General features: G+C 41.0%; 1 protein-coding gene across 1 annotated transcript in view; it reads left to right on the forward strand.

Moving 5' to 3' along the window:
- Positions 1–24,466, forward strand: part of LOC106612532 (CUB and sushi domain-containing protein 1) — a 556,683-nt gene that overhangs the window by 215,265 nt on the left and 316,952 nt on the right. The window contains exon 3 of the mRNA XM_014213739.2: positions 20,886–20,998. Within this exon, the coding sequence (XP_014069214.2) occupies positions 20,886–20,998 (113 nt within the window). The remainder of the gene's footprint in view (positions 1–20,885; positions 20,999–24,466) is intronic.

Here is a 24,466-nt window from a genome sequence, read left to right on the forward strand (position 1 = left end):
GGTGGTTGTTCTATGTTTAAGTTCTAGTTTATCTATTTCTATGTTGGGATTTTTTGGGTTGATCTCTAATTGGAGGCAGCTGATCCTCGTTGCCTCTGATTAGAGATCATATTTAAGTAGGGGTTTTTCTCTTCCTGTTTTGTGGGTTATTATCTTTTGAGTAGTGTGTTGCTTCATGATGTTGCGTCATGGTTTGTTGTTTTTGTATATTCAAGTATTTAAGTGTATTGCATTCAGTTTCACGTTTAATAAATATGTGGAACTACGAACACGCTGCATTTTGGTCCGCTCCTTCGAACAGCCGTGACACGTCCAGTGTGCGCTCTGAACACTCCGAGAGAGAAACGCTCTGAATTTACAAACGGCCAATCTGACAACGCTCTGAGTTTACCAATGCACAGAGCACTCTGACACTCCAGATGAAATTTACAAACACACCTGTGGTATAAGTCAGCCTTTAGTCTTGAAATCTTTGTTTGTTTACTACATACTGTAGCCTCACATGTGAATCCTTAAAGAGATGGGTGGGGTTAAAGCTTAAAAGGGTGTGAACGATGCTGAATGGGTGTAGACAAAGAAGAGCTCCAGTATCTACCAAAATATTCAAGGGACATTTTCTCAAATGCGATTTTACAAGTGTATCTACTTTCAAAGCATAATTACTTTCCCATTGTTCCTCAATTGTAGTGTATGATTATAAGGGCACAAGGCGAGACCCAGATGCAGACACAGGAGGCAGATGGTTAGAGTCCACGATGTTTATTAACAATCCAAAAGGGGTAGGCAAGAGAATGGTCGTGGACAGGCAAAAGGTCAAAACCAGTACAGAGTTCCAGAGGTACAGAATGGCAGGCAGGCTCAAGGTCAGGGCAGGCAGAATGGTCAGGCAGGCGGGAATGGAGTCCAGAAAAACAGGCAAAGGTCAAAACCGGGAGGACTAGTAAAAGAGAATAGAAAAGCAGGCGCACGGGAAAACCATGCTGGTTGACTTGAACATACAAGACAAACTGGCACAGAGAGACAGGAAACATTGGGATAAATACACCAGGGAAAATAAGCAACACCTGGAGTGGGTGGAGACAATCACAAGGACAGGTGAAACAGATCAGGGTGTGACAATGATATACCATTTTCTAGCTCTCTCTACTTTTATCAAATGTAAAACACACCATTTCAAACGTTGGTTTTTCTTTATTTTTACAATTTTCTACATTGCAGAATAATAGTGAAGATATCAAAACTATGAAATAACACACATGGAATCATGTACAGTACCAGTCAAAAGTTTGGACACACTTACTCATTACAGGGTGTTTCTTTATTTTTACTATTTTCTACATTGTAGAATAATAGTCAAGGCATCAAAACTATGAAATAACACATATGGAATCATATAGTAACCAAAAAAGTGTTAAACAAATGAAAATATATTTTATATTTGAGATTCTTCAAAGTAGCCACCCTTTGCCTTGATGACAGCTTTGCATCCTCTTGGCATTCTCTCAACCAGCTTCATGAGGTAGTCACCTGGAATCCATTTCAATTAACAGTTATGCCTTTCCTTCTTAATGCGTTTGAGCCAATCAGTTGTGTTGTGACAAGGTGGTGGTATATAGAAGATAACCAAGTCCATATTAGGGTAAGAACAGCTCAAATAAGCAAAGAGAAATGACAGTCCATCATTACATGAAGGTCAATCCGGAAAAATAAGAAAGTTTTCGCAAAAATCAGAGATGAAACTGGCTCTATAGGACCGCCACAGGAAAGGAAGACCCAGAGATCTGCTGAGAGGATAAGTAGTACGTGTAAATAATGTTAGAGGAGATACATGATAGGCTTGGTCAAATGGAAGAAGAATACTAAAGAAATATAGAGAGCTGGGCCAAGAAACCCGAGCAATGGACATTAGACCAGTGGAAATCTGTCCTTTGCTCTGATGAGCCCGCTGTCATGTGCCTTTTACTGAGGAATGGCTTCCGTCTGGCCTCTCTACCATAAAAATCTGATTGGTGGAGTGCTGCAGAGATGGTTGTCCTTCTGGAAGATTCAACCATTTCCACAGAGGAACTCTGGAGCTCTGTCAGAGTGATCATTGGGTTCTTGGTCACCTCCCTGACCAAGGCCCTTCTCCTATTATTGGCCCAGCAGTGGTTCCAATCTTCTTCCTTTTAAGAAGGATGGTAGCCACTGTGTTCCTGGGGACCTTCAATGCTGCATACATTTTCTGGTACCCTTTCTCAGATCTATGCCTCGAACAAATCCTGTCTCGGAGCTCTACGGACAGTTTCTTCGACCTCATGGCTTGGTTTTTGTTGACATGACTCTTGAATTGACACTTGTTTGGCTTTGTATAGAGTATGGTTTATCTAAAAGGAGACAAAAAGGTGCAAATAATAATGGGCAATACCACTAATGAACATACATAATTCATTGTCTGTTAATGGTAATAATAAATTATATGCTTAGTGCAAATGCAATAAGCAAATAATTTGGTAAAGTTATGCATAAGTATAACAGCAGTTAACAATGAATGCCCAGAAAGGTGGTGCAATAGCATGCCGCATGGTAGGAAGAAGCTATAGCTGGCTAATTTATCAATGGCTACATAGCATGACAAGCAAACAAACGATATCAAAGCTAGCAAAGGTAGCAAGCATAGCCACACATTGTTATAAAGAACATGAAAAGTTGTTTGTTTATGTAAATGCAGTGGTTAACAGTTGTTTATTTTCTACCATCAGAAACGACAATATTTTTTGTCAATGTTTTTGGTCATCCTGTGAACTTGGTCAGCTGAATCTCTGTGAAAGCATTGTTGTATTTCAGAATGCTATCTAGTGGAAGTAACAGATCTAAGAAGTAATTTTGGTGTACTGTTGTTGATGTGTGTTTATCTGTGTCAAACAAACGTAATCCTCTAAGCTTTAATAAACTTTTCATGTTCTTTATATCTGCCTCTGTAGTGTTTCCCTTTAATGGGCCTAGAACCTGTGTCTAATGTTTAGATCTTACAGTTGAAATAAAACATATATGTTCTTGCTAAGGTGTTGTCTGGTCCGTTGCATTGCTCAGAACTGTTGACCTAACTCAATAGCTGGCTGGTCACAAACCTGTGTGTCTTATGTTCTGGTTGAGGTATTCCCCTCATTAAACAGTAACTGGCGTAGTCTGGTAGGTGTGCCAATTTAGCTAACTCCAGTTGGCAGGTGTTACTACAAAATACCACAGTTATATCAGCAAAATCACTACAGTAAATACTACAGTATACTACAGTAGTTTGTCCCTTAAAAGTTGCAGCGTACTGTGACGCAGCTTGCATGGTGCCGCAGAATTTTATGACACGTTATTTAAGTGTGAACCACTGGTACCATTAATGCTAGTTAGTGCTAGTTTGACCACCAGAGGGCATCTTTGAGAAGCATTTGATAGTCTTCAATAGTGGCTGTACTAGAGAATTGAAAACCTTTTTTGTAAGAACATAGTATATATATGGGACTGATTTTAAGATATTTTCCTTAATTAGTTTGATTAATATTATGGTGTTTCTATTTCAAGAAAAATGAAAAAATATGGCGCTGTACAACTTCATGGTTCGGAGTAGGCTACAGTACTTGGCTATTTAGCTAAGAATCCCTGTGTTGTGCGGGCACTAAGAGCATAACATTTCTACACCCTAATTGTATAATTGTAGTCTAACCAATACCCAAACGGAGATTCAGTGAAAATAAAAATCTCATTGATTTATCAAGACCAGTCCCCATGCTTGTCTCAGAGCAGCGCGAAACGGTGCTAAAATAGTTGTAGGCTATTGCTTCAAATCCTATCCTAAAACCGAAAGCCGCCTCATGGGTCTCCCGGTGGCGGCCGGCACGGGTATCGAACCTGCATCTGTTTACTGCGGGAGCCCCCATCCACAAATGATCAAAATACAGAGAGGTGTTGGTAAATATATATCGTCCTGCTAATAGCCCATTATGATAATGTACATGGTGTCCAGGTCAGTATAACCAAAATATTTCTTTATTAAAGACTATCAGAAAGAATGTTGGTACTTATTTATTTTGATCCAAAGCTATGAATGAGGGAGTCACTCAGCTTTATGTAGGTGCCGGCTATATGACCGTGCCATCAACTTGATCATATATAATGATATTTTGGAGGTAATTTCGTTTTCAAAAAAATGAAAGTGAGAGATTGTAATCTGAATAAAGGCCAAAATAATATTTGTAAAGGCCAAAACATTTATTTCTTTTTTTAGAGGGAGAGAAATGCTGGGCCAATTGTGCACCACCCTATAATTTTTGTGGTATTATTTGTTTTGTCTTTTCTGGTGGATTAGACTGAAATTGCAACCAATCACGGCCGGTTGTGAGACAGCCAACCTAACTTAGAAATACATTTGACGATAGAATTCTCCTCCTACACTCCTTCTAGGCAAGTCTATTGTCCAGCTACCTGCTACTAGCCGTAATGGCTCTGTACAACGTGACCGTGTGTGTTTGAATGAGTATTTTCCAGTAAGCAACAATTTGTTTACCTTCATTAGACAACTTTGTTCCAATATTTCTGTAGTTCAGTGATATTTATTCCCATAGTAATTCATTATGGATCCAAAAGAGTATTTTGAAAGAGTATAAAATATAAATTTTATTAACGAAAGCATAAAGATGCCATTATTAGTTACGTTGTTTTAGTTTGAACGTGCAGACTGGCACTAAGAACAGAACAGCGGGAACGTTTCCCTAGTCAGCTCCATTATTAGTGCAATGCCCCTGAAAGTGTTGCTCTGTGCTACCCAGTGTGGTGGGGTGGGGGTCCACCCCCCTCCCCCATGGGCTAGGTCCGTCTTCTGTGCGCAGCTCTGTGGCCCATCCCATGCCCCCTGCCCTCGTGCCTTGAACTTAGTGCGCTTTCAGTGGATACAGCTGGAGAACTGCAAGGCAATCCCATTGTGCGCCACTTGGGAGCCATGACCAATATGACCAATATATATTGTCTTGCTAATAACAGGGTTAATAACGTATCTGTGAGAATATCCAAGGGGCTTTTATATAATTATAAATTAATAATAATAATAAATGGTTTTGTTTAAAACAACAATATTTTGGAGATGATTTTGTATTCAAATAACATAAAATGAGCGAGAAAAAGGCCATTCTTGAACATGGGGTGAGACATTGTTACTAATTTGTAAATAAAGCCAGTTTGTTATTTAGAATGATTTATTTCTGTTTTAGAGGGAGAGAAACCAAAAACCTATAGTCATCTCATGGGTCTCCCAGTCAAAGCCAGCACAGGTATTGAACCAACATCTGTAGCAACACAGCTTGCACTGCTATGCAGTGTCTTAGAACATTGCACCACTCAGGCACTGTACGACATGACCAGTCGGGATTGGGCTACAGTACTACAGTAAGATCAAAATAATCCTAACAATATAAAATAATAAAAACCTTAGTGTAACAACAGTTTTAGTAAGTAATACTGAAGTCGTGCACAATTATCCGTTTCTATTTAGGTTTATATCACCCATTCATTGTCAGTTAGAAACACAGTAGGACCCAAAAGCAAAATCAGTGCTCTATCTACCCCTTGCGCTGGTCAATGAAGTGGTGACGCAGGGTACCGTACTAAACCACAAATTACCTCTAAATCCCACAGCATAATCACAAAACTTTTAGTGTTGCAACCACTGTACAGTCATGTATGCAAAAAACTACAGTAAATACTACCATATACTACAGTCATGTCCGCAAAAACACTACAGTAAATATCTATAGTATACTACAGTCATGTCAGCAAAAACACTATAGTGAATACTACATTAAAGTCTGCAAAAACATTACAGTGAATACTATATTATAGAAATATAGAAATACTAATGTATTTCGACCATAGTACACTATTGTCTACAGTTTACGACATTGTTTTAAAATAATTTGGTTTGTCAAATAATGCATTTTATCCCCACAGAGACTATTTCAGATATTTTTCAGGTAGTGTGTGAGGGGTGTCATAATGTGAACATTCTCCTTCCCTACTTTAGATTTGAGTGAAAATTGCTTGGAGCACTAGATTCTAAAAACAGACAATGCAGACAGACAGGCATTGTTTTAGTGCTTTGTATTTAGTCGCCTGTAGTACTTTGTATTTAGTCACCTGCAGTGACTTTGTATTTTAGTCACTTATAGGCTTAGTGTTTCTTATCATTTGAAAAAACACTAAAAACACGTTTGGTTATTCTACCCTAATGTATGCTATGCTGAACGTGTTGGGAGTGTTGATAAGCCACAAACTCACACCACTTTACTTTAACAATTTTAATGATGCTTTTCTATATGCTAAAGGTCTTGCTATCAATCATGCTCATCATGTAAAAACAAACATCCAAGATAGCACACTATTACACTCTTCGAAAAAGAAAAAGGTGCTATCTAGAACCTAAAAGGGTTCTTCGGCTGTTCCCATAGGAGAACCGTTTGAAGAACACTTTTGGGTTCCATGTAGTGTATGCCTTTGTATACGTATGGATCAGAAGTCACGGTTCAGTCACCTGAATTCTGTGCAAAAGTGCTGCGGGGGTTGCAGAGAGTACCACTGTCAGGGAATTGAATTCTGTAACAGAACAGAGTCTGTGTTTGACTCCTATGATTGATGCAGTTGTACTGTGAGTCAAGGAGAGCCAAGGCTTACTGAGCCATGTGATGGATATACCAATATATTTTGACTACACCGTTGGTGGGCTCCAATAACGTGCTCACCTTTTTGCAGGATGACAAATGGTAGAGCTGGTGTCCATTTCATGATTCACTATACTATATATATTGGGGTGTATTTCTAAGACAGTTGCTTGAGTCCATGGTGTGGCAAAACACACTACATGACCAAAAGTATGTGGACACCTGTTCGTCGAACATCTCATTCCAAAATCATGGGCATTATGTGGAATTGGTCACACCTTTGCTGCTATAACACCCTCCACTCTTCTTGGAAGGCTTTGCACTAGTTGTTGGAACATTGCTGCAGGGACTTGCTTCCATTCTGCCACAAGTGCATTAGTGAGGTCGGGCACTGATGTTGAGTAATTAGGTTGGGTTCATAGTCTGCATTCCAATTCATCCCAAAGGTGTTCGATGCGGTTGAGGTCAGGGCTCTGTGCAGGCCAGTCAAATTCTTCCACACCGATCTCAACAAACCATTTCTGTATGGACCTCGCTTTGTGCACTGGGGCATTGTCATGCTGAAACACGAAAGGGCCTTCCCCAAACTGTTGCCACAAAGTTGGAAGCACAGAATCGTCTAGAATGTCATTGTATGCTGTAGCATTAAGATTTCCCTTCACTGGAACTAAGGGGCATAGACCGAACCATGAAAAACAGCCCCAGGCAATTATTCCTTGGCATTATGCATTGGGGCAGGTAGCGTTCTCCTGGCATCTGCCAAACCCAGATGCGTCTGTCGGACTGCCAGATCGTGAAGCATGATACATCACTCCAAAGAACACGTTTCTACTGCTCCAGAGCTTTACACCACTCTAGCCCATGCTTGGCATTGCACATGGTGATCTTAGGCTTGTCTGCGGCTGCTTGGCCATGGAGACCCATTTCATGAAGCTCCCGACAAACAGTTCTTGTGCTGATGTTGCTTCCAGAGGCAGTTTGGAACTTGGTAGTGACTATCACAACCAAGGACAGATACGAGCTTCTGCACTCGGTGGTCCCATTCTGTGAGCTTGTGTGGCCTACCACTTCATGGCTGAGCTGTTGTTGCTTCTAGATGTTTCCACTTCACAGTAACAGCACTAACAGTTGACCAGGGCAGCTCTAGCAGGGAAGAAAGTTGACTAACTCACTTGTTGGAAAGGTGGCATCCTATGATGGTGCCACGTTGAAAGTCACTGAGCTCTTCGGTAAGGCCATTCTACTGCCAATGTTTGTCTATAGCGATTGCATGGCTGTGTGCTCGATTTTAATCACCTGTCAGCAACGGGTGTGGCCAAAATAGCCGAATCCAGTAATTAGAATTGGTGTCCACATGCTTTTGTATATATAGCGTTCAAACATAGTTATTGCTTGTTTTGTCTAGTGTTGTTTCCAAACACCTTGCAGTTTGAGGGTATTGAAACACATAAGAAGATGACTTAGACTTCATTGTACTAGAGTGAATGCTGTAGAGTGAATACTATAGAGTGAATACTATGTATTACTTTTACTTGACTGTTGATGATGTTTGATGACGTAAAGTTGTTGAATCCACTGTTAGATTAAGTCCAACGTTGTGGTCATTACCTTGTCAAATAAGCTTTTTCTCCAGTAGAAACCTGATGGATCTCAGAAATAATGAGAATAAAAATCCTCAAACAATACACTGGTTGATAATCTAGAATCAGCTCTGTATCAGTGACTGAGGTGTGAACCCATTGTCAACTACTGAGATATCTCTATTCACAAACCAGGCACAAAGATAATCCCAGAAACAGAATAACCCAGGACTGAGAATGATACATCAGGCAACTTGAAACTGCAATATGAAATCACAGTATACTTTTTCTATGACTGTCATTGTTCAGTCCAGAGGTTGACAAAGCCAGAAAACTAAACCTCTTCTAAGACAGCCAAGGATATTTTCTTTGCATGGCGAAGCATCCCTCATGGAAAACTCTTGAAGTGAAACGTTGTAATATGAATAGGGCCGAGGGAACTGCACTGTCCTCCTTACCTTACAACTGAAAATAAAATGCTTGACATTATACCTACTTCTCTGAGGCCCCCACAGAGGTACAGTATTACAGTCGAGACCAATTGACTTAAAACAATGATTTGAGGAATTGAAAGAGTTGAACGGCAACGCCTAAGCGGAACCGGTTTCTCAGATACTTGATAATTGATGAAGCAATCCTACATCTATGACATGGTAATGCTGCTCACCATTCACTTAAAATACATTAGTGACACACAGTGGTTGCTCATTTAAAAGTTGCGTCATACTGCATAATTGCGTGCGTTATGCTTTGGTTTGTTGTGGTATGCTTCGGTTTGTTGCAGAGCTTGCCATTAATGCTCATTTAACCACCAGAGGGCATCTTTGAGCACATCTACTTGATTATGCAATATTATGGTGTTTCTCTTCCAAGAAAAATGAAAATGCATTTTACAGTAGTCTATGTAGGCCTATAGCCTACTGTACCTAAAACATCTGTTGGTTCAAGTCCTTCAAAAATAGAAATATGTGCTGAATATTGTAAAAAATATTTCCACGGTTAAAGGTCTATCGATGGTCATTTCAATTCAAATGTAACTCATTCCATTCTTGTTTCAGGAAAATATGTCGCCATACAACATGAATGGAAAGATTTTAGTTTACCGGCCATTTGAAAAATTTACCGGAGCCATATGCATTGGATGCCCACCATCTTGTCGCGCAAAGGCAACTCCAAAAGCCCGCGAAGGTTGTGAAATATGAGCATGAGACTCACATGCTTTTGAAAATATATAATGCTATTATTTTCTATTGGTATCATGATGAAGATGTTCTCAATGTAAGACACTACGCCTGCTCAGTTTCAAAATATAACTTTTTATATGTTTATTAGTAGTTATATTTCATTATATTCTTAGCATACTATAAAATATGTGTGTTGACTATGATCAGGGTAGCCAAATTGTGTCTTGTCTGTTTAATGAACAAAATAACTATTGATTTAATGTGCATGGCACAGCTGTATACAGTAGGCTGCACAGACCAGTAACATAATTAAAGTTATGTTTTATTCGGACCTGCCTAAACCAAATAAAATAATGGATTGTTTTGTGATGGGGTATTCAATGGATATATTAAAATAGATAATAATGTATGTTGAGAGAGTGTGCACACCTCAGCATGCATAACTACCTGGCCTGCTGCGTGGAAATATAGGAAAGTGCTTTTTTAACATCCATTGCGAATGATAATATATTAAAACTGTAGTTCCTCACAGTAAGCTATTTGAAAAATCTTTCAACAATCAATCACCCATTCTCGGTGTGAAAGAGCACTTCCTTCCCAAATGTACAGTTGTGTCTTGTTAAGAATCAGTAGCAGACGAGTACAGTGGTTGGTCTCATTGGACAAGTTGTGTGACAGACTGACCTATTGTCAATAACAGACAGAATCAACACTTCCTTTCCCCTGTTTCTCTCGATATTTGTCTTTTTACTTTGTTTGTGGTGGTGTAGTATACCCCTGTAGTTACTTAGCTCTTAGGCTAAGTCTCATCACTAGCCAGACTTGATTCTGTAATGCTTGGGCGTAGTGGGTGCAGAGTCAGGAGCAGGAAGCAGAGAATGCAGGGTAGTGTTTTTTAATAACACACAACGGCAAAACACAAGCCGCCCCAACAGCGAACTAGGGCGCACACAAAACCAAAGTGCCCAAACACATGGGACAGAACAGGTTGGCGCAAAATACGCACTCACACCTCAAAATACAATGAACGTGCAATCACAAGCTACACACAGATCAAATAATCCCGCACACAGAGCAGGCGGGCCTCCTGGCTAAAATAGCCCAGCTAATCAGCCCAAACCAAAAACAGGTGCACACAATAAACGGAAAGGGGGAAAAGGGAATCAGTGGCAGCTAGTAGGCCGGCGATGACGACCGCCGAGCGCCACCCGAACAGTAGAGGGAGCTACCTACGGTAGGAGTTGTGACAGATTCACAGTCGAACAGTAACGCAATCAACTGTGCATGCAAATGAGCACATACACTGAATCAATCTGCACATATACCCAACCACGAACATGAGATCTCTCTTAACTTCTCTAGGGCCAGTGGGACGATTTCGTCCCACCTACGTAACAGCCAGTGGAATCCCGTGGCGCGTTATTCAAATACCTTAGAAATGCTATTACTTCAATTTCTCAAACATATGACTATTTTACACCATTTTAAAGAATAGACTCTCGTTAATCTAACCACACTGTCTGATTTCAAAAAGGCTTTACAACGAAAGCAAAACATTAGATTATGTCAGCAGAGTACCCAGCCAGAAATAATCAGACACCCATTTTTCAAGCTAGCATATAATGTCACAAAAACCCAAACCACAGCTAAATGCAGCACTAACCTTTGATGATCTTCATCAGATGACAATCTTAGGACATTATGTTATACAATACATGCATGTTTTGTTCAATCAAGTTCATATTTATATCAAAAAACAGCTTTTTACATTAGCATGTGACGTTCAGAACTAGCATATCCCCCGCAAACTTCCGGTGAATTTACTAAATTACTCACGATAAACGTTCACAAAAAGCATAACAATTATTTTAAGAATTATAGATACAGAACTCCTCTATGCACTCGCTATGTCCGATTTTAAAATAGCTTTTCGGTGAAAGCACATTTTGCAATATTCTAAGTAGATAGCCCGGCATCACAGGGCTAGCTATTTAGACACCCAGCAAGTTTAGCCCTCACCAAAGTCAGATTTACTATAAGAAAAAGGTTATTACCTTTGGTGTTCTTCGTCAGAATGCACTCCCAGGACTTCTACTTCAATAACAAATGTTGGTTTGGTTCAAAATAATCCATAGTTATATCCAAATGGTGGCGTTTTGTTCGTGCGTTCAAGACACTATCCGAAAGGGTAAAGAAGGGTGACGCGCCCGACGCGTTTTGTGACAAAAAATTCTAAATATTCCATTACCGTACTTCGAAGCATGTCAACCGCTGTTTAAAATCAATTTTTATGCCATTTTTCTCGTAAAAAAGCAATAATATTCCGACCGGGAAATCGTGTTTTAGTACAAAGGGAGAGAAAATAAAAACATGGTGTCGCCCCGTGCACGCGCCTCAGTCTGATGGTCTTCTGATAGAGCACTTACCAAAGGCGCTAATGTGTTTCAGCCAGCGGCTAGAATTACATCATTCAGCTTTTTCCCGGGTTCTGAGAGCCTATGGGAGCCGTAGGAAGTGTCACGTAACAGCAAAGATCCTAGGTTTATAATAAACAGAGCCAAGAAGCCCAAGGAATGGTCAGAGAGGGAACTTCCTGTACAGAATCTTCTCAGGTTTTTGCCTGCCATATGAGTTCTGTTATACTCACAGACACCATTCAAACAGTTTTAGAAACTTTAGGGTGTTTTCTATCCAAAGCCAATAATTATATGCATATTCTAGTTTCTGGGCAGTAGTACATTTACATTTACATTTAAGTCATTTAGCAGACGCTCTTATCCAGAGCGACTTACAAATTGGTGCATTCACCTTATAATATCCAGTGGAACAACCACTTTACAATAGTGCATCTAAATCTTTTAAGGGGGGGGGTTAGAAGGATTACTTTATCCTATCCCAGGTATTCCTTGAAGAGGTGGGGTTTCAGGTGTCTCCGGAAGGTGGTGATTGACTCCGCTGTCCTGGCGTCGTGAGGGAGCTTGTTCCACCATTGGGGTGCCAGAGCAGCGAACTGTTTTGACTGGGCTGAGCGGGAACTGTGCTTCCTCAGAGGTAGGGAGGCGAGCAGGCCAGAGGTGGATGAACGGAGTGCCCTTGTTTGGGTGTAGGGCCTGATCAGAGCCTGAAGGTACGGAGGTGCCGTTCCCCTCACAGCTCCGTAGGCAAGCACCATGGTCTTGTAGCGGAAGCCAGTGGAGAGAGCGGAGGAGCGGGGTGACGTGAGAGAACTTGGGAAGGTTGAACACCAGACGGGCTGCGGCGTTCGGGTTGAGTTGTAGGGGTTTAATGGCACAGGCAGGGAGCCCAGCCAACAGCGAGTTGCAATAATCCAGACGGGAGATGACAAGTGCCTGGATTAGGACCTGCGCCGCTTCCTGTGTGAGGCAGGGTCGTACTCTGCGAATGTTGTAGAGCATGAACCTACAGGATCGGGTCACCGCCTTGATGTTGGTGGAGAACGACAGGGTGTTGTCCAGGGTCACGCCAAGGCTCTTAGCACTCTGGGAGGAGGACACAAGGGAGTTGTCAACCGTGATGGCGAGATCATGGAACGGGCAGTCCTTCCCCGGGAGGAAGAGCAGCTCCGTCTTGCCGAGGTTCAGCTTGAGGTGGTGATCCGTCATCCACACTGATATGTCTGCCAGGCATGCAGAGATGCGATTCGCCAACTGGTTGTCAGAAGGGGGAAAGGAGAAGATTAATTGTGTGTCATCTGCATAGCAATGATATGAGAGACCATGTGAGATTATGACAGAGCCAAGTGACTTGGTGTATAGCGAGAATAGGAGTGGGCCAAGAACAGAGCCCTGGGGGACACCAGTGGTGAGAGCACGTGGTGCGGAGACAGATTCTCGCCACGCCACCTGGTAGGAGCGACCTGTCAGGTAGGACGCAATCCAAGCGTGGGCGGCGCCGGAGATGCCCAGCTCGGAGAGGGTGGAGAGGAGGATCTGATGGTTCACGGTATCAAAGGCAGCAGATAGGTCTAGAAGGATGAGAGCAGAGGAGAGAGAGTTAGCTTTAGCAGTGCGGAGAGCCTCCGTGACACAGAGAAGAGCAGTCTCAGTTGAATGCCCAGTCTTGAAACCTGACTGATTAGGATCAAGAAGGTCATTCTGAGAGAGATAGCAAGAGAGCTGGCCAAGGACGGCGCGTTCAAGAGTTTTGGAGAGAAAGGAAAGAAGGGATACTGGTCTGTAGTTGTTGACATCGGAGGGATCGAGTGTAGGTTTTTTCAGAAGGGGTGCAACTCTCGCTCTCTTGAAGACAGAAGGGACGTAGCCAGCGGTCAAGGATGAGTTGATGAGCGAGGTGAGGTAGGGGAGAAGGTCTCCGGAAATGGTCTGGAGAAGAGAGGAGGGGATAGGGTCAAGTGGGCAGGTTGTTGGGCGGCCGGCCGTCACAAGACGCGAGATTTCAGCTGGAGAGAGAGGGGAGAAAGAGGTCAAAGCACAGGGTAGGGCAGTGTGAGCAGGACCAGCAGTGTCGTTTGACTTAGCAAACGAGGATCGGATGTCGTCAACCTTCTTTTCAAAATGGTTGACGAAGTCATCCGCAGAGAGGGAGGAGGGGGGGAGGGGGAGGAGGATTCAGGAGGGAGGAGAAGGTAGCAAAGAGCTTCCTAGGGTTAGAGGCAGATGCTTGGAGTTTAGAGTGGTAGAAAGTGGCTTTAGCAGCAGAGACAGAAGAGGAAAATGTAGAGAGGAGGGAGTGAAAGGATGCCAGGTCCGCAGGGGAGGCGAGTTTTCCTCCATTTCCGCTCGGCTGCCCGGAGCCCTGTTCTGTGAGCTCGCAGTGAGTCGTCGAGCCACGGAGCAGGAGGGGAGGACCGAGCCGGCCTGGAGGATAGGGGACAGAGGAAATCAAAGGATGCAGAGAGGGAGGAGAGGAGGGTTGAGGAGGCAGAATCAGGAGATAGGTTGGAGAAGGTTTGAGCAGAGGGAAGAGATGATAGGATGGAAGAGGAGAGAGTAGCGGGAGAGAGAGAGCGAAGGTTGGGACGGCGCAATACCATCCGAGTAGGGGCAGAGTGAGAAGTGTTGGATGAGAGCGAGAGGGAAAAGGATACAAGGTAGTGGTCGGAGACTTGGAGGGGAGTTGCAATGAGATTAGTGGAAGAACAGCATCTAGTAAAGATGAGGTCAAGCGTATTGCCTGCCTTGTGAGTAGGGGGGAAGGTGTGAGGGTGAGGTCGAAAGAGGAGAGGAGTGGAAAGAAGGAGGCAGAGAGGAATGAGTCGAAGGTAGACGTGGGGAGGTTAAAGTCACCCAGAACTGTGAGAGGTGAGCCATCCTCAGGAAAGGAACTTATCAAGGCGTCAAGCTCATTGATGAACTCTCCAAGGGAACCTGGAGGGCGATAAATGATAAGGATGTTAAGCTTGAAAGGGCTGGTAACTGTGACAGCATGGAATTCAAATGAGGAGATAGACAGATGGGTCAGGGGAGAAAGAGAGAATGTCCACTTGGGAGAGATGAGGATTCCAGTGCCACCACCCCGCTGGCTCGATACTCTAGGGGTATGCGAGAACACGTAGTCAGACGAGGAGAGAGCAGTAGGAGTAGCAGTGTTATCTGTGGTAATCCATGTTTCCGTCAGCGCCAGGAAGTCTAGGGACTGGAGGGTAGCATAGGCTGAGATGAACTCAGCCTTGTTGGCCGCAGACCGGCAGTTCCAGAGGCTGCCGGAGACCTGGAACTCCACGTGGGTTGTGCGCGCTGGGACCACCAGGTTAGAGTGGCAGCGGCCACGCGGTGTGGAGCGTTTGTATGGCCTGTGCAGAGGAGAGAGAACAGGGATAGACAGACACATAGTAGACAAGCTACAGAAGAGGCTACGCTAATGCAAAGGAGATTGGAATGACAAGTGGACTACACGTCTCGAATGTTCAGGAAGTTAAGCTTACGTTGCAAAAATCTTATTGACTAAAATGATACAGTACTGCTGGCTGGTGGAGTAGGCTAGCTAGCAGTGGCTGCGTTGTTGACTTTGAACGTGTAGCTGGCTAGGTAACCTCGGTAGTTTCAGTACTACACCTTGTCATGATACAAAGCAACTTTGTAGCTAGCTAGCTAACATAACACTAATCAAGACGTTCCTTGTAGTGTATTTAGTTTCAACAATGCTGCTCGTCGGTAATAGTTGGCTGGGTTAGGAAAAATGGCGTCGCGGGGGACGGAAATAGCTGGCTAGCTAACCTCGATGGCTGGCTAGCTAACAATTATCAAGCTATGACAAAGACAACTAAGTAGCTAGCTAGGTAACACTGCACTAGTCAAATCGTTCCGTTGTAAAGTATTAGTATCTACAGCGCTGCTAGTCGGTAACGGTTGGCTAGCTGGCAGTGGGTTAATGATGACTAGGTGTGTTGAGTAAGTCTGGCGCCGCGTCGTCTGGCGCCGCGTCGCGGCTGGCTAGCTCACCTCGATAATACTCAAACTCAAACTCAAACTAGTAATAACCAGATTAAATCGGGTACGTTTTTTATCCGGCCGTGTAAATACTGCCCCCTAGCCCTAACAGGTTAACTAAACTGATGGCAGCTTTGTATGGGTGCACACTGGCCCCATTGATGACTTGTAAGGCAGACATTCAAAGATCAGTTCACCTAATCTTACAATCAGTGTTCACCAGTGAAATTATGCACACATCTCTCATTTCCAGGAACCCTCATCACAGAATGTAAAGGCAATTTCAGAGCTTCCTGCCTTTATTCCACACAAAGCGTTGTTCTTTTGCTTGGAGTCCATTGAGGTACATTGCAATTAAGCTCCAGATCAAGCAATTTAAAAAGGGAGGGAGTTCTAAGAAAGTAATTGGACACAATTGTCTTTATGACTAAGTGATCACTTAGTTACTTTTCCTAGTAATTCTATTTTATTCAGCTCAACAATCTGAACCTATAGAGAAAAGCCAGGATGTATGATCTTTGGACTTCTGTACCAATTTGCCTTTAAAGATGAATTGTCACAGTGATCAATAGAGATGACATAAAACCCCTAAACTTTTAAAGTTATGTATAGGTTTATAACAAAAAAAGGTTTTCATAAAAAAAGGACGCTCCATCATCTGTGAAGAACCTATTGCTATACTTCTGAAAATACTATAGAAATGATCGTTAAAAGGGAGGGATAGAAGTCAAGGTGGATGAATCGTCTGTCAGTAAACAGATAGGCCTACAGTTACTCCAAAGACCTTGGAGTCATTGGAAATGGAGCTAAGTCCCATGTTCTCTCTGAGCTAATGCACACTGTGCTGACACCCTTGAAAGAGTAGCAGCATCATAACAACTCCACAGCCTAGCTCTGTTATGGACTCTAATAAAAGCCTCTGACTGGTCTGGGAACTTACTGACAATATAATTTTTCAACAACAATCAGGCATCTCTTTGCAAACTGCAAACATTCATGCACTCAAAAAGTCCCAAACTGACGATTTAGAAGTCAAAGTTCAAATCCTAGCCATAAAGATGGTTGTATTTATTAACACAATCTATCCAACAATGGTATTGGTCAACAATGGTATGTATACACATTAGCTGGCTGTGCTGTACAGTATCCAGGCTCTAAGAATTCCATTCAGACAGGTCAATTAGCCCTTTGTGAATGTTAGCAATGTATTTGTTGTACCTGGTTTTTGTACTTGATGGCTAAGTTATTCCCCAAGAGCTAAAAGCTGACAACATGAATCTGAAGTCCTCACACTCATAACTGTCTCTAATTGCAGAGGTGCTGTTATGCCATGATCTAACAGTCTGTTGATTCTGAGAAAACCCTCACATAGTTTGCAACCTGCCACTCTTCCATTTGAAATTGAGTAACAGTTGAACACTAACCACTAATACAGTCTCTGTGACCAGACCCTGGCATTAGTCTTGCTATTATCATTACTCTGATTTTTTCGCTATTCCCCTTCTCCATTTTAACTGATTGAAAAACTAAAGAGAATACCCTGAATATTATTTCCTTCTAGTCCTCAGTTCCGGTGTGTTTATTCAAGGATTATCAATATAACAACAATCACCATCTAATTAATTGTGTGCTTCCAAAGTATGGTGATGTAGCCATGGCAGTGTCAAAAGGAATTCTGTTTTCAGAGCTGTTGTCAGTGCAGCTGTCAATCAGGAGTTTTCATCTGTGAACAAGAGCTGCGTTTACTCAAGGGTCTCGTCTTTGAGGTGACGGAGAAACCACTTATTTCAAACATTTTGACTCTTAGACAACTTTCCAAGTGATTTTCCAAGAGAAACTGAGAGCTAAACCAAACAATAATTCAATGTCAAGCAAGGATAAGGAGCCCATTCTCATTGAACAAAGGGTGTATTTAAGATGGTGTTTCGGCAAGTTGAAGCTGTTTCGGGCTGTATCCCTTTATTTTAAGCAATAGTTGAAAGATTAGTGGAATCTGTGTGGGTAGCTGGACAGGTAGGATGACTGACAGTGAGGGTGAACAGGTGGTCATGTGTCAGGTGACAGAGGAATGGATGAGACTGAGGCAGGAATTCCTTTAACCATAAAGTGGTATATTTACTGGGTAGTCTGTGCTGCATAACAAAGGAAACAGAATAACATGTATCCAAGCAAATTCATAATCACAAAGATCAAATCATAACAATCATTCATTATTAACATAATTAGGTAATTCAGTTCAATAAGAAGTCAATAGGAATCATCCTTGAGTCATTTAGGCTCGTAACTATTCATCATAATCATGAGAAGACTAATACAAATAATTCAATCAGTGATCGGTTATTCAATCTATAATCTCCATCAGTTTGATATCAGAATGGATCAGTTCAGCAAACAATGACGTTTCATATTTTACCCTTTCAAGTTTGTCTTCATATGTACATGTAATTTCATTAAATATTAACCATATATCGATGGCATAATTGGCATGTGATGATCTGTAGGGCCGTGATCATTGACCATTTACATTACATAATAGGTTTGAAGAGTACGCTCCAAGCCGCGCTCCGCGGTAATAACTATAAACAATAACTGATGGCCCGCTCTCCCGATTGCAACAGATAGTTCAGATGAAAGGTAACAGATTCAGTGGATTTACGTGGATTCATGGACGCACAGAACTTCTGGATTAGACGGAGATAAGGAAGAGAAAGCAGCGAGATCGGGCGATGGCGATTTCCTCCTTTTAATGAGTTGAGACCTGTCGGACATTTTCACCTGACCTAATTAAAGCGCCCCTGGCCCACCTGAGCAGGTGTCCATAAATTAAAGGATTCTTCCACCAACTCCATGGGCCTTTTCTACAATAGTGTTGTCAATATGATATAAGGACATACATATATTGGTGGCAGAATACACAGATATTTTCTGTGGATTATACATAGATAAGGTAACAATAGCCTTAATATACAATAGCATGAAAGCTGACTGAAACCAATGTTATTGCCAGAGGTTTTCACAGGGACATCTCAAATGTCCACACAATTATCCTCAGTGTAAACAGTTTAGCACCTTTGTTTCTTTAGGCCATGTTTTCATCTGTCCTCCGTGTGCATATGCTTGAAACATGTTTCTGCGTTGACACCTGTGCCTGGATTAGGTAGATCGTTTGGATTAGTGACAGGCCCATGAAGAATGGGTGGCTCACTGCGTAGTGTATATTAATTAGCGTGGCATTTAAGAGATTATGACATATATCCTGACAATCTATTTACTCGGTAATACCCAGTGTGTGGACAGCCATTGGTGAGCTAACAGAAGCTAACAGTAATAATACACTGAGGGTATACAATTTTTTTGTTGTGGAAAAAATACAATATCTCTCACAGGTGAGTGAATCAAACTATTAGTGGTAAACATTACAGCGGCAGTTATTTGTTTTTGTGCCCAAGCAAGCCACTTCATCCACTGGATATAAATAGGTGTGTGTGTGTGTGTGTGTGTGTGTGTGTGTGGAGGATGGGGAGAAATAAATTATTCAGTGCAGTTGTCTCCTGTACCAACACAGAATGAAAGATTCACGCGCTGCTCAAGTTTGAAATTAAATTAACACAAAATGGCTTGTTGAACAAAAGTAAGTGGGAAAATCACTGGACATAACAATAGCGGAAAATGAATGATTGATTAAAGACCTGCCAGGCAGATAGATACTCTACTGCAAACAAGAAGCGCATACATAATTCTGGGAACATGCTCCAGTAGTAGTACAGTATAGGAATACCATTGGTGGCTACACTCTTTGAAAAAAAGGTGCTATCTCCCCATAGGAGAAACCGTTGAAGAACCCTTTTTGTTTTCAGGTAGAACCCTTTTGAGTTCCACATAGAGCCCTTTCCACAGATGGTTCTACATGGAACTCAAAATAGTTCTACCTGGAACCAAAAACTGTTATCCTATTTTCTAAGAGTGTAGGAAATAGCTATAGTAAGCGTTTGATTTCAGTGACTAATATGATTCATATCAGCCTTTAGTAAGGGTGTCATTGAGAAAGGATTAAAAGCCTCCTTCTTTGAAATTATTATTGGATAGACCTAATGGATCAGTGCTTTATTACCACATTTTTTTACAGACTTTATAACTCTTGGCTTGATAAGTTGAAACAAGATTATAGGCTAACTAGTTAGCTAGTTTAACGGCAAAATATTGATATTAATATTAATAATATTGGTTACTAGGTGTTTGTACATAAACACTATTGTAACAAATTAACAATAATGCCTTTATTATCCTGTAAATATTATGCATTTGTTTGGTACTCTGTTCAGTAACAGTTTTTTGATTGTTAGAATTTAGCTACATTAGAAAATATCGACATTAGCTGCAGAACATTCACTTTACTTATCATTGGCAGCCTCATGCTCTGATTGTCTTGTGCATTAACAGGTCAACAAGATGCTGCCCGACTCTGGTTTAGCATTCACACCTAATGGACTGACATTTTGGCAGTAGAATCTGGTCAGTCTGAACTGGCTTTAGGAAATAGAAAGTTGTGAGTGCACATCACGCAGCGATACACATTTTGGGGAGCTTTATCTATAATTGAATGTGGACACTAGCGATGTAGGCGTACAGGGAAAATCAGTTGGGTTTATTTCTGTGTCACATCTGCACTGTTTCTGTGAGCTGCACTCTGTCCATGTGACACTATCTTATCTATGTGCTCTGACACCAGAATGTGTTAGTGTTAGATCCTAGTGAAGGCATACCCTGGTTCTTTGTTCCTGAGTCCTTGAGGCAGTCTAGCAATGCGATGGTCCTTCTGTTCTTGTTCCTTGCCATGCTTGTTATTGTGTGCCTGATGTAATTTCCTTTTCTGCTGGGTGTAAAGCATTTTACTTTTACGTCCTTTCTCTGAAAACTTACAATCTGAGACAAAAGCACAGCACAAAATTGGGGCCACTAACAATAATGTGAAGTACTTAAATATTTGATAACAATGACTAGATGTTGTGTAACATTTCTCTCTCTTCGCAGGTTATCTGGCTTCATGTTGCCGTCGCCTATTGTGAGCACAGGGTCAATAATGGCCCTTTGGTTCACAACAGATTTTGCTGTGAGTGCACAAGGATTTAAAGCAATTTATGAAGGTGAGACCTATTATTATTGCATGTTTCTCCAATTAAAAGCCTGGCTGGATTGATGTATTATAGGGTTTAAAAATACTAAACCTATTTGTGTTACCAAAATGGCAATTGTCTTACTATTGACTTGTTTCTCTACTATATATTGATTTCATTGGTTAAGTTGACAGTGGATTGTACTTGCATCACCAGAGTAGTTTCTTTGATTCCCTCATGGGCCACAAATTCTGAATATAAAATATAAATGACTGTTATTTTTGTATTATAGGGTAATTCATTCTGTGTCTGAAAATCTGCATATTATATTTCATATGAATAAACACTGCTAAGTAGAGTTCACTTAAAGGACAATTCCACCCCAAAACGATCTTTTGGTATTTGTTTTTACAGCCAGTATTTCTTTATTTTGAAAGTAATGTATCTTTAAAACTTGATTGCTGACACGCAAAACATTTTGGGACTATATCGACAATGGACTAATGAAACAAAAAACCAAAGATAGTTCTTGGGTGGAGTTTTCCTTTAACATGCACCTCTTCAGGACCTCAATTGGTTACTGTTTAAGCTGTGTGCAGAGAGATGTGGCTAATGCTGTAGTTGTTATCTGCTTAGGTTCCCATTTATGTTATTTTGGCATTATTCACATTATTAAACCTGTGGTTGATAGCTGTGGCATTTCAAGGGAGTTCAGGTCAACTGTATCAAACTAGGGTCATTACAAAACTGTATAGTGTGTTTTATAAAGTAAACAGCACAAATCACTTTGACCCAGCCAGGACAATACTGCATGTCATTTATTTTCCATGAAGTCTAAATATCACTGGAGTCTCAACTCGCCCCCCTTGTAGGGAACAGCTCTCAGGATGGCATACACTGTAGCAAACTTCATGAGACCTCTTGAGACACTGGGGCCTAGGCTATGAATGATGCACGAGCATGGCACTTTGCTCGTAAACCTTTCTAAAGATGAGCATGCTTTTTTTCTTTGTTTTTTTCCCCTAGAACATTTTCATCCCTAGTGATTCAGAGTTGTGTTAGTGCTACAGGGTTGTGAGGGGATACCAAAACTCAATTCCCTAAATGTTTTCTAACACAATATCAGTCTCATTTGGCAACAACACTTATTCCTGGTTGTGACAATACCTTTTATGTGTGTAGCGGGCGCTAGTTCTTGCTTTGAGTTATAAGAAAGAATGAACAATGATGGACTTATCTAAAGTTGGCTGTATCAGAACACTTTCTCCTGATATCTTAGTACTAACCACTGCCTCAGAATTAACTACAGCTACTGTATGTTGTATGTTACAGCATGAATAAGGTTGGCAATATTGCGTTATATTGTGTTCTCTCTACATGTGTTTTATTCATCCACATAGAAGAAGAATTGTCACTTTTGCATTCTAGGAAAATGTCACATCTTCTGGCCACTCAGAACATGAATAGCTAATCCATCAGGGTAATGGCGTTTAATAAGGGTGTTTTGTCTGGTTTTCTGAATGGGCTCCATTTAAGCCGACAAAGATTGATTTTCCATGTAACCATTGGAGTCTAAATGAAATTGACTGCAGATGTTGTCTGGGATTTTAGAGAATTTTGATATAGGCCAGGATTTCATTGATAAAAGTGTCACAACCATTGTTATGATGAAGGGTGTTGCTGGACCCCTAGAGTGTTAATAGTATTGATGGTAACAACATTTCCTTTGGTCGCATTGTTTTTTTTCATTTTCAGTTTATTGCAGTTGAGATTGAGATATGATGTTATTCAACTATGCAACCTGCAGGTTTTCCCAGCAGCCCTTAGATTGTGATTTATGGGCCATTACACTTGACTAATTGTAGCTAATCTATTTGCCTGTCTTGATTGGCACAGCCGTGTGCGAGATGGATAAATAACCTAGCAGCGTATTTACCTCCACAGATGCTCTCAGGAATCAGAAATAGCTATGTTTGCAAATTGGTTTACTGTTGAGGAAGCTAATTGAGAGCAAAAAGACAAAAAGACAAATAAGCATATTATTATAAAAACCAATATTGCCTCTTAGTGATCCTATTTTAATTAAATCATTGTCACTAATATTTAATTAAGTATATTTCTTTAGACCTTTATTGGAAAGATTTTAAAAAAATGACAAGTACAAAATCCTGCAGCAGATAATGGACAACTCCAGCAGGGTGCTGTTCCAACATATAGTGAAAACTTCAAATGGAGCATGGTCCATCAAGTAGGATGAGAGTCCAACTGATATTTAACCAAGCCTTGAATATTCAGAATAGTGCTTTACGCCAAGAATTAGCTTGATATGAAATAATTGGGCTACTATGTTTTATGAAACAATGAAACATATCTTTTAGAGATCTATGGTAGCATGCAAATATGCTATTTTATTCAGCCTTTCAGTCATAAGGCTCTATGGGGACACACACTTAAAGTGTGTTCAATTACAATCCAAGAGGAGTAACAACAATAATCTTAGAAGTGGCGTCTCTCATATTAGATCAATGGAAAAATATTAACTTTCCTCAAAGGACCTTTGAACACATTACTTTGAGAAAATGCATGGGAGCCACCCAGGTGTGAAACAAGCTGTACTAGATTGTACAGAGAAAGTGCCCATGAACAACCAACGCCTCTTTACGATTTGTTGGAGGTATTGCTCCCCATAGTACTAACTGCAACCACCAAGATGCCATCTTCAAAGCACTAAAGTTGGCAAACTGGAAGGATTTAAATCCCTGTGCCACTTTTAATAATTCCTTTCAAGTCTCTTATTAAGGGATATCTTTAACTTTCTTGCACAGCGCAACATGAAGATATTTTAAAATCAACCGTAAGACATATCTGAATATTATTTGATGGAAATATTATCAGAGACAAAATAGAATTAAAAAACAACTAAATAAGAGAGAATACAACCAACCAGCAGAGGATGCATATAGCTCATGTTTTAAATAACAAGAAAATTGTACAAAATTGTATCAAAGTGTTTATCTTATGTTAAACTGCCAAAAGGTAAAGCCTTTAACAAACCATCATGTTGCTTTGCAGTTAGCACTGTATGCATGTGAATGCACTGGTGTGTGGTGTGAGTAAATCTGTGCATTTTTGGAGGCATGAAAAAGTGGGATGTGCTGCAGCAGTTAAGTTTAGGTACACAATCACACATCTTTTTTTGTTGGTTTCAGATTCCTCTGAACAAGAGTCAAACACTCAGTATTCTTTGCCCCATTCCACCATGTTAAGTATTAATCATTATTTCAAGTCCTGCAATTTTCACATGGGATTCATTCTCAACAGGATCTTACACTGAGCAAAGACATAAACACAACATGTAAAGTGTTTGTCCCATGTTTCATGAGCTGAAATAAAAGATCCCAGACGTTTTAAATATGCACAAAAAGCTTATTTCTCTAAAACAAAAATGTGTTTACATCCCTGTCAGTGAGCATTTTCCTTTGCCAAGATAATCCATCC

This window comes from Salmo salar, chromosome ssa01 (genome assembly GCF_905237065.1).
Source record: "Salmo salar chromosome ssa01, Ssal_v3.1, whole genome shotgun sequence".
Classification (NCBI taxonomy): domain Eukaryota; kingdom Metazoa; phylum Chordata; class Actinopteri; order Salmoniformes; family Salmonidae; genus Salmo; species Salmo salar.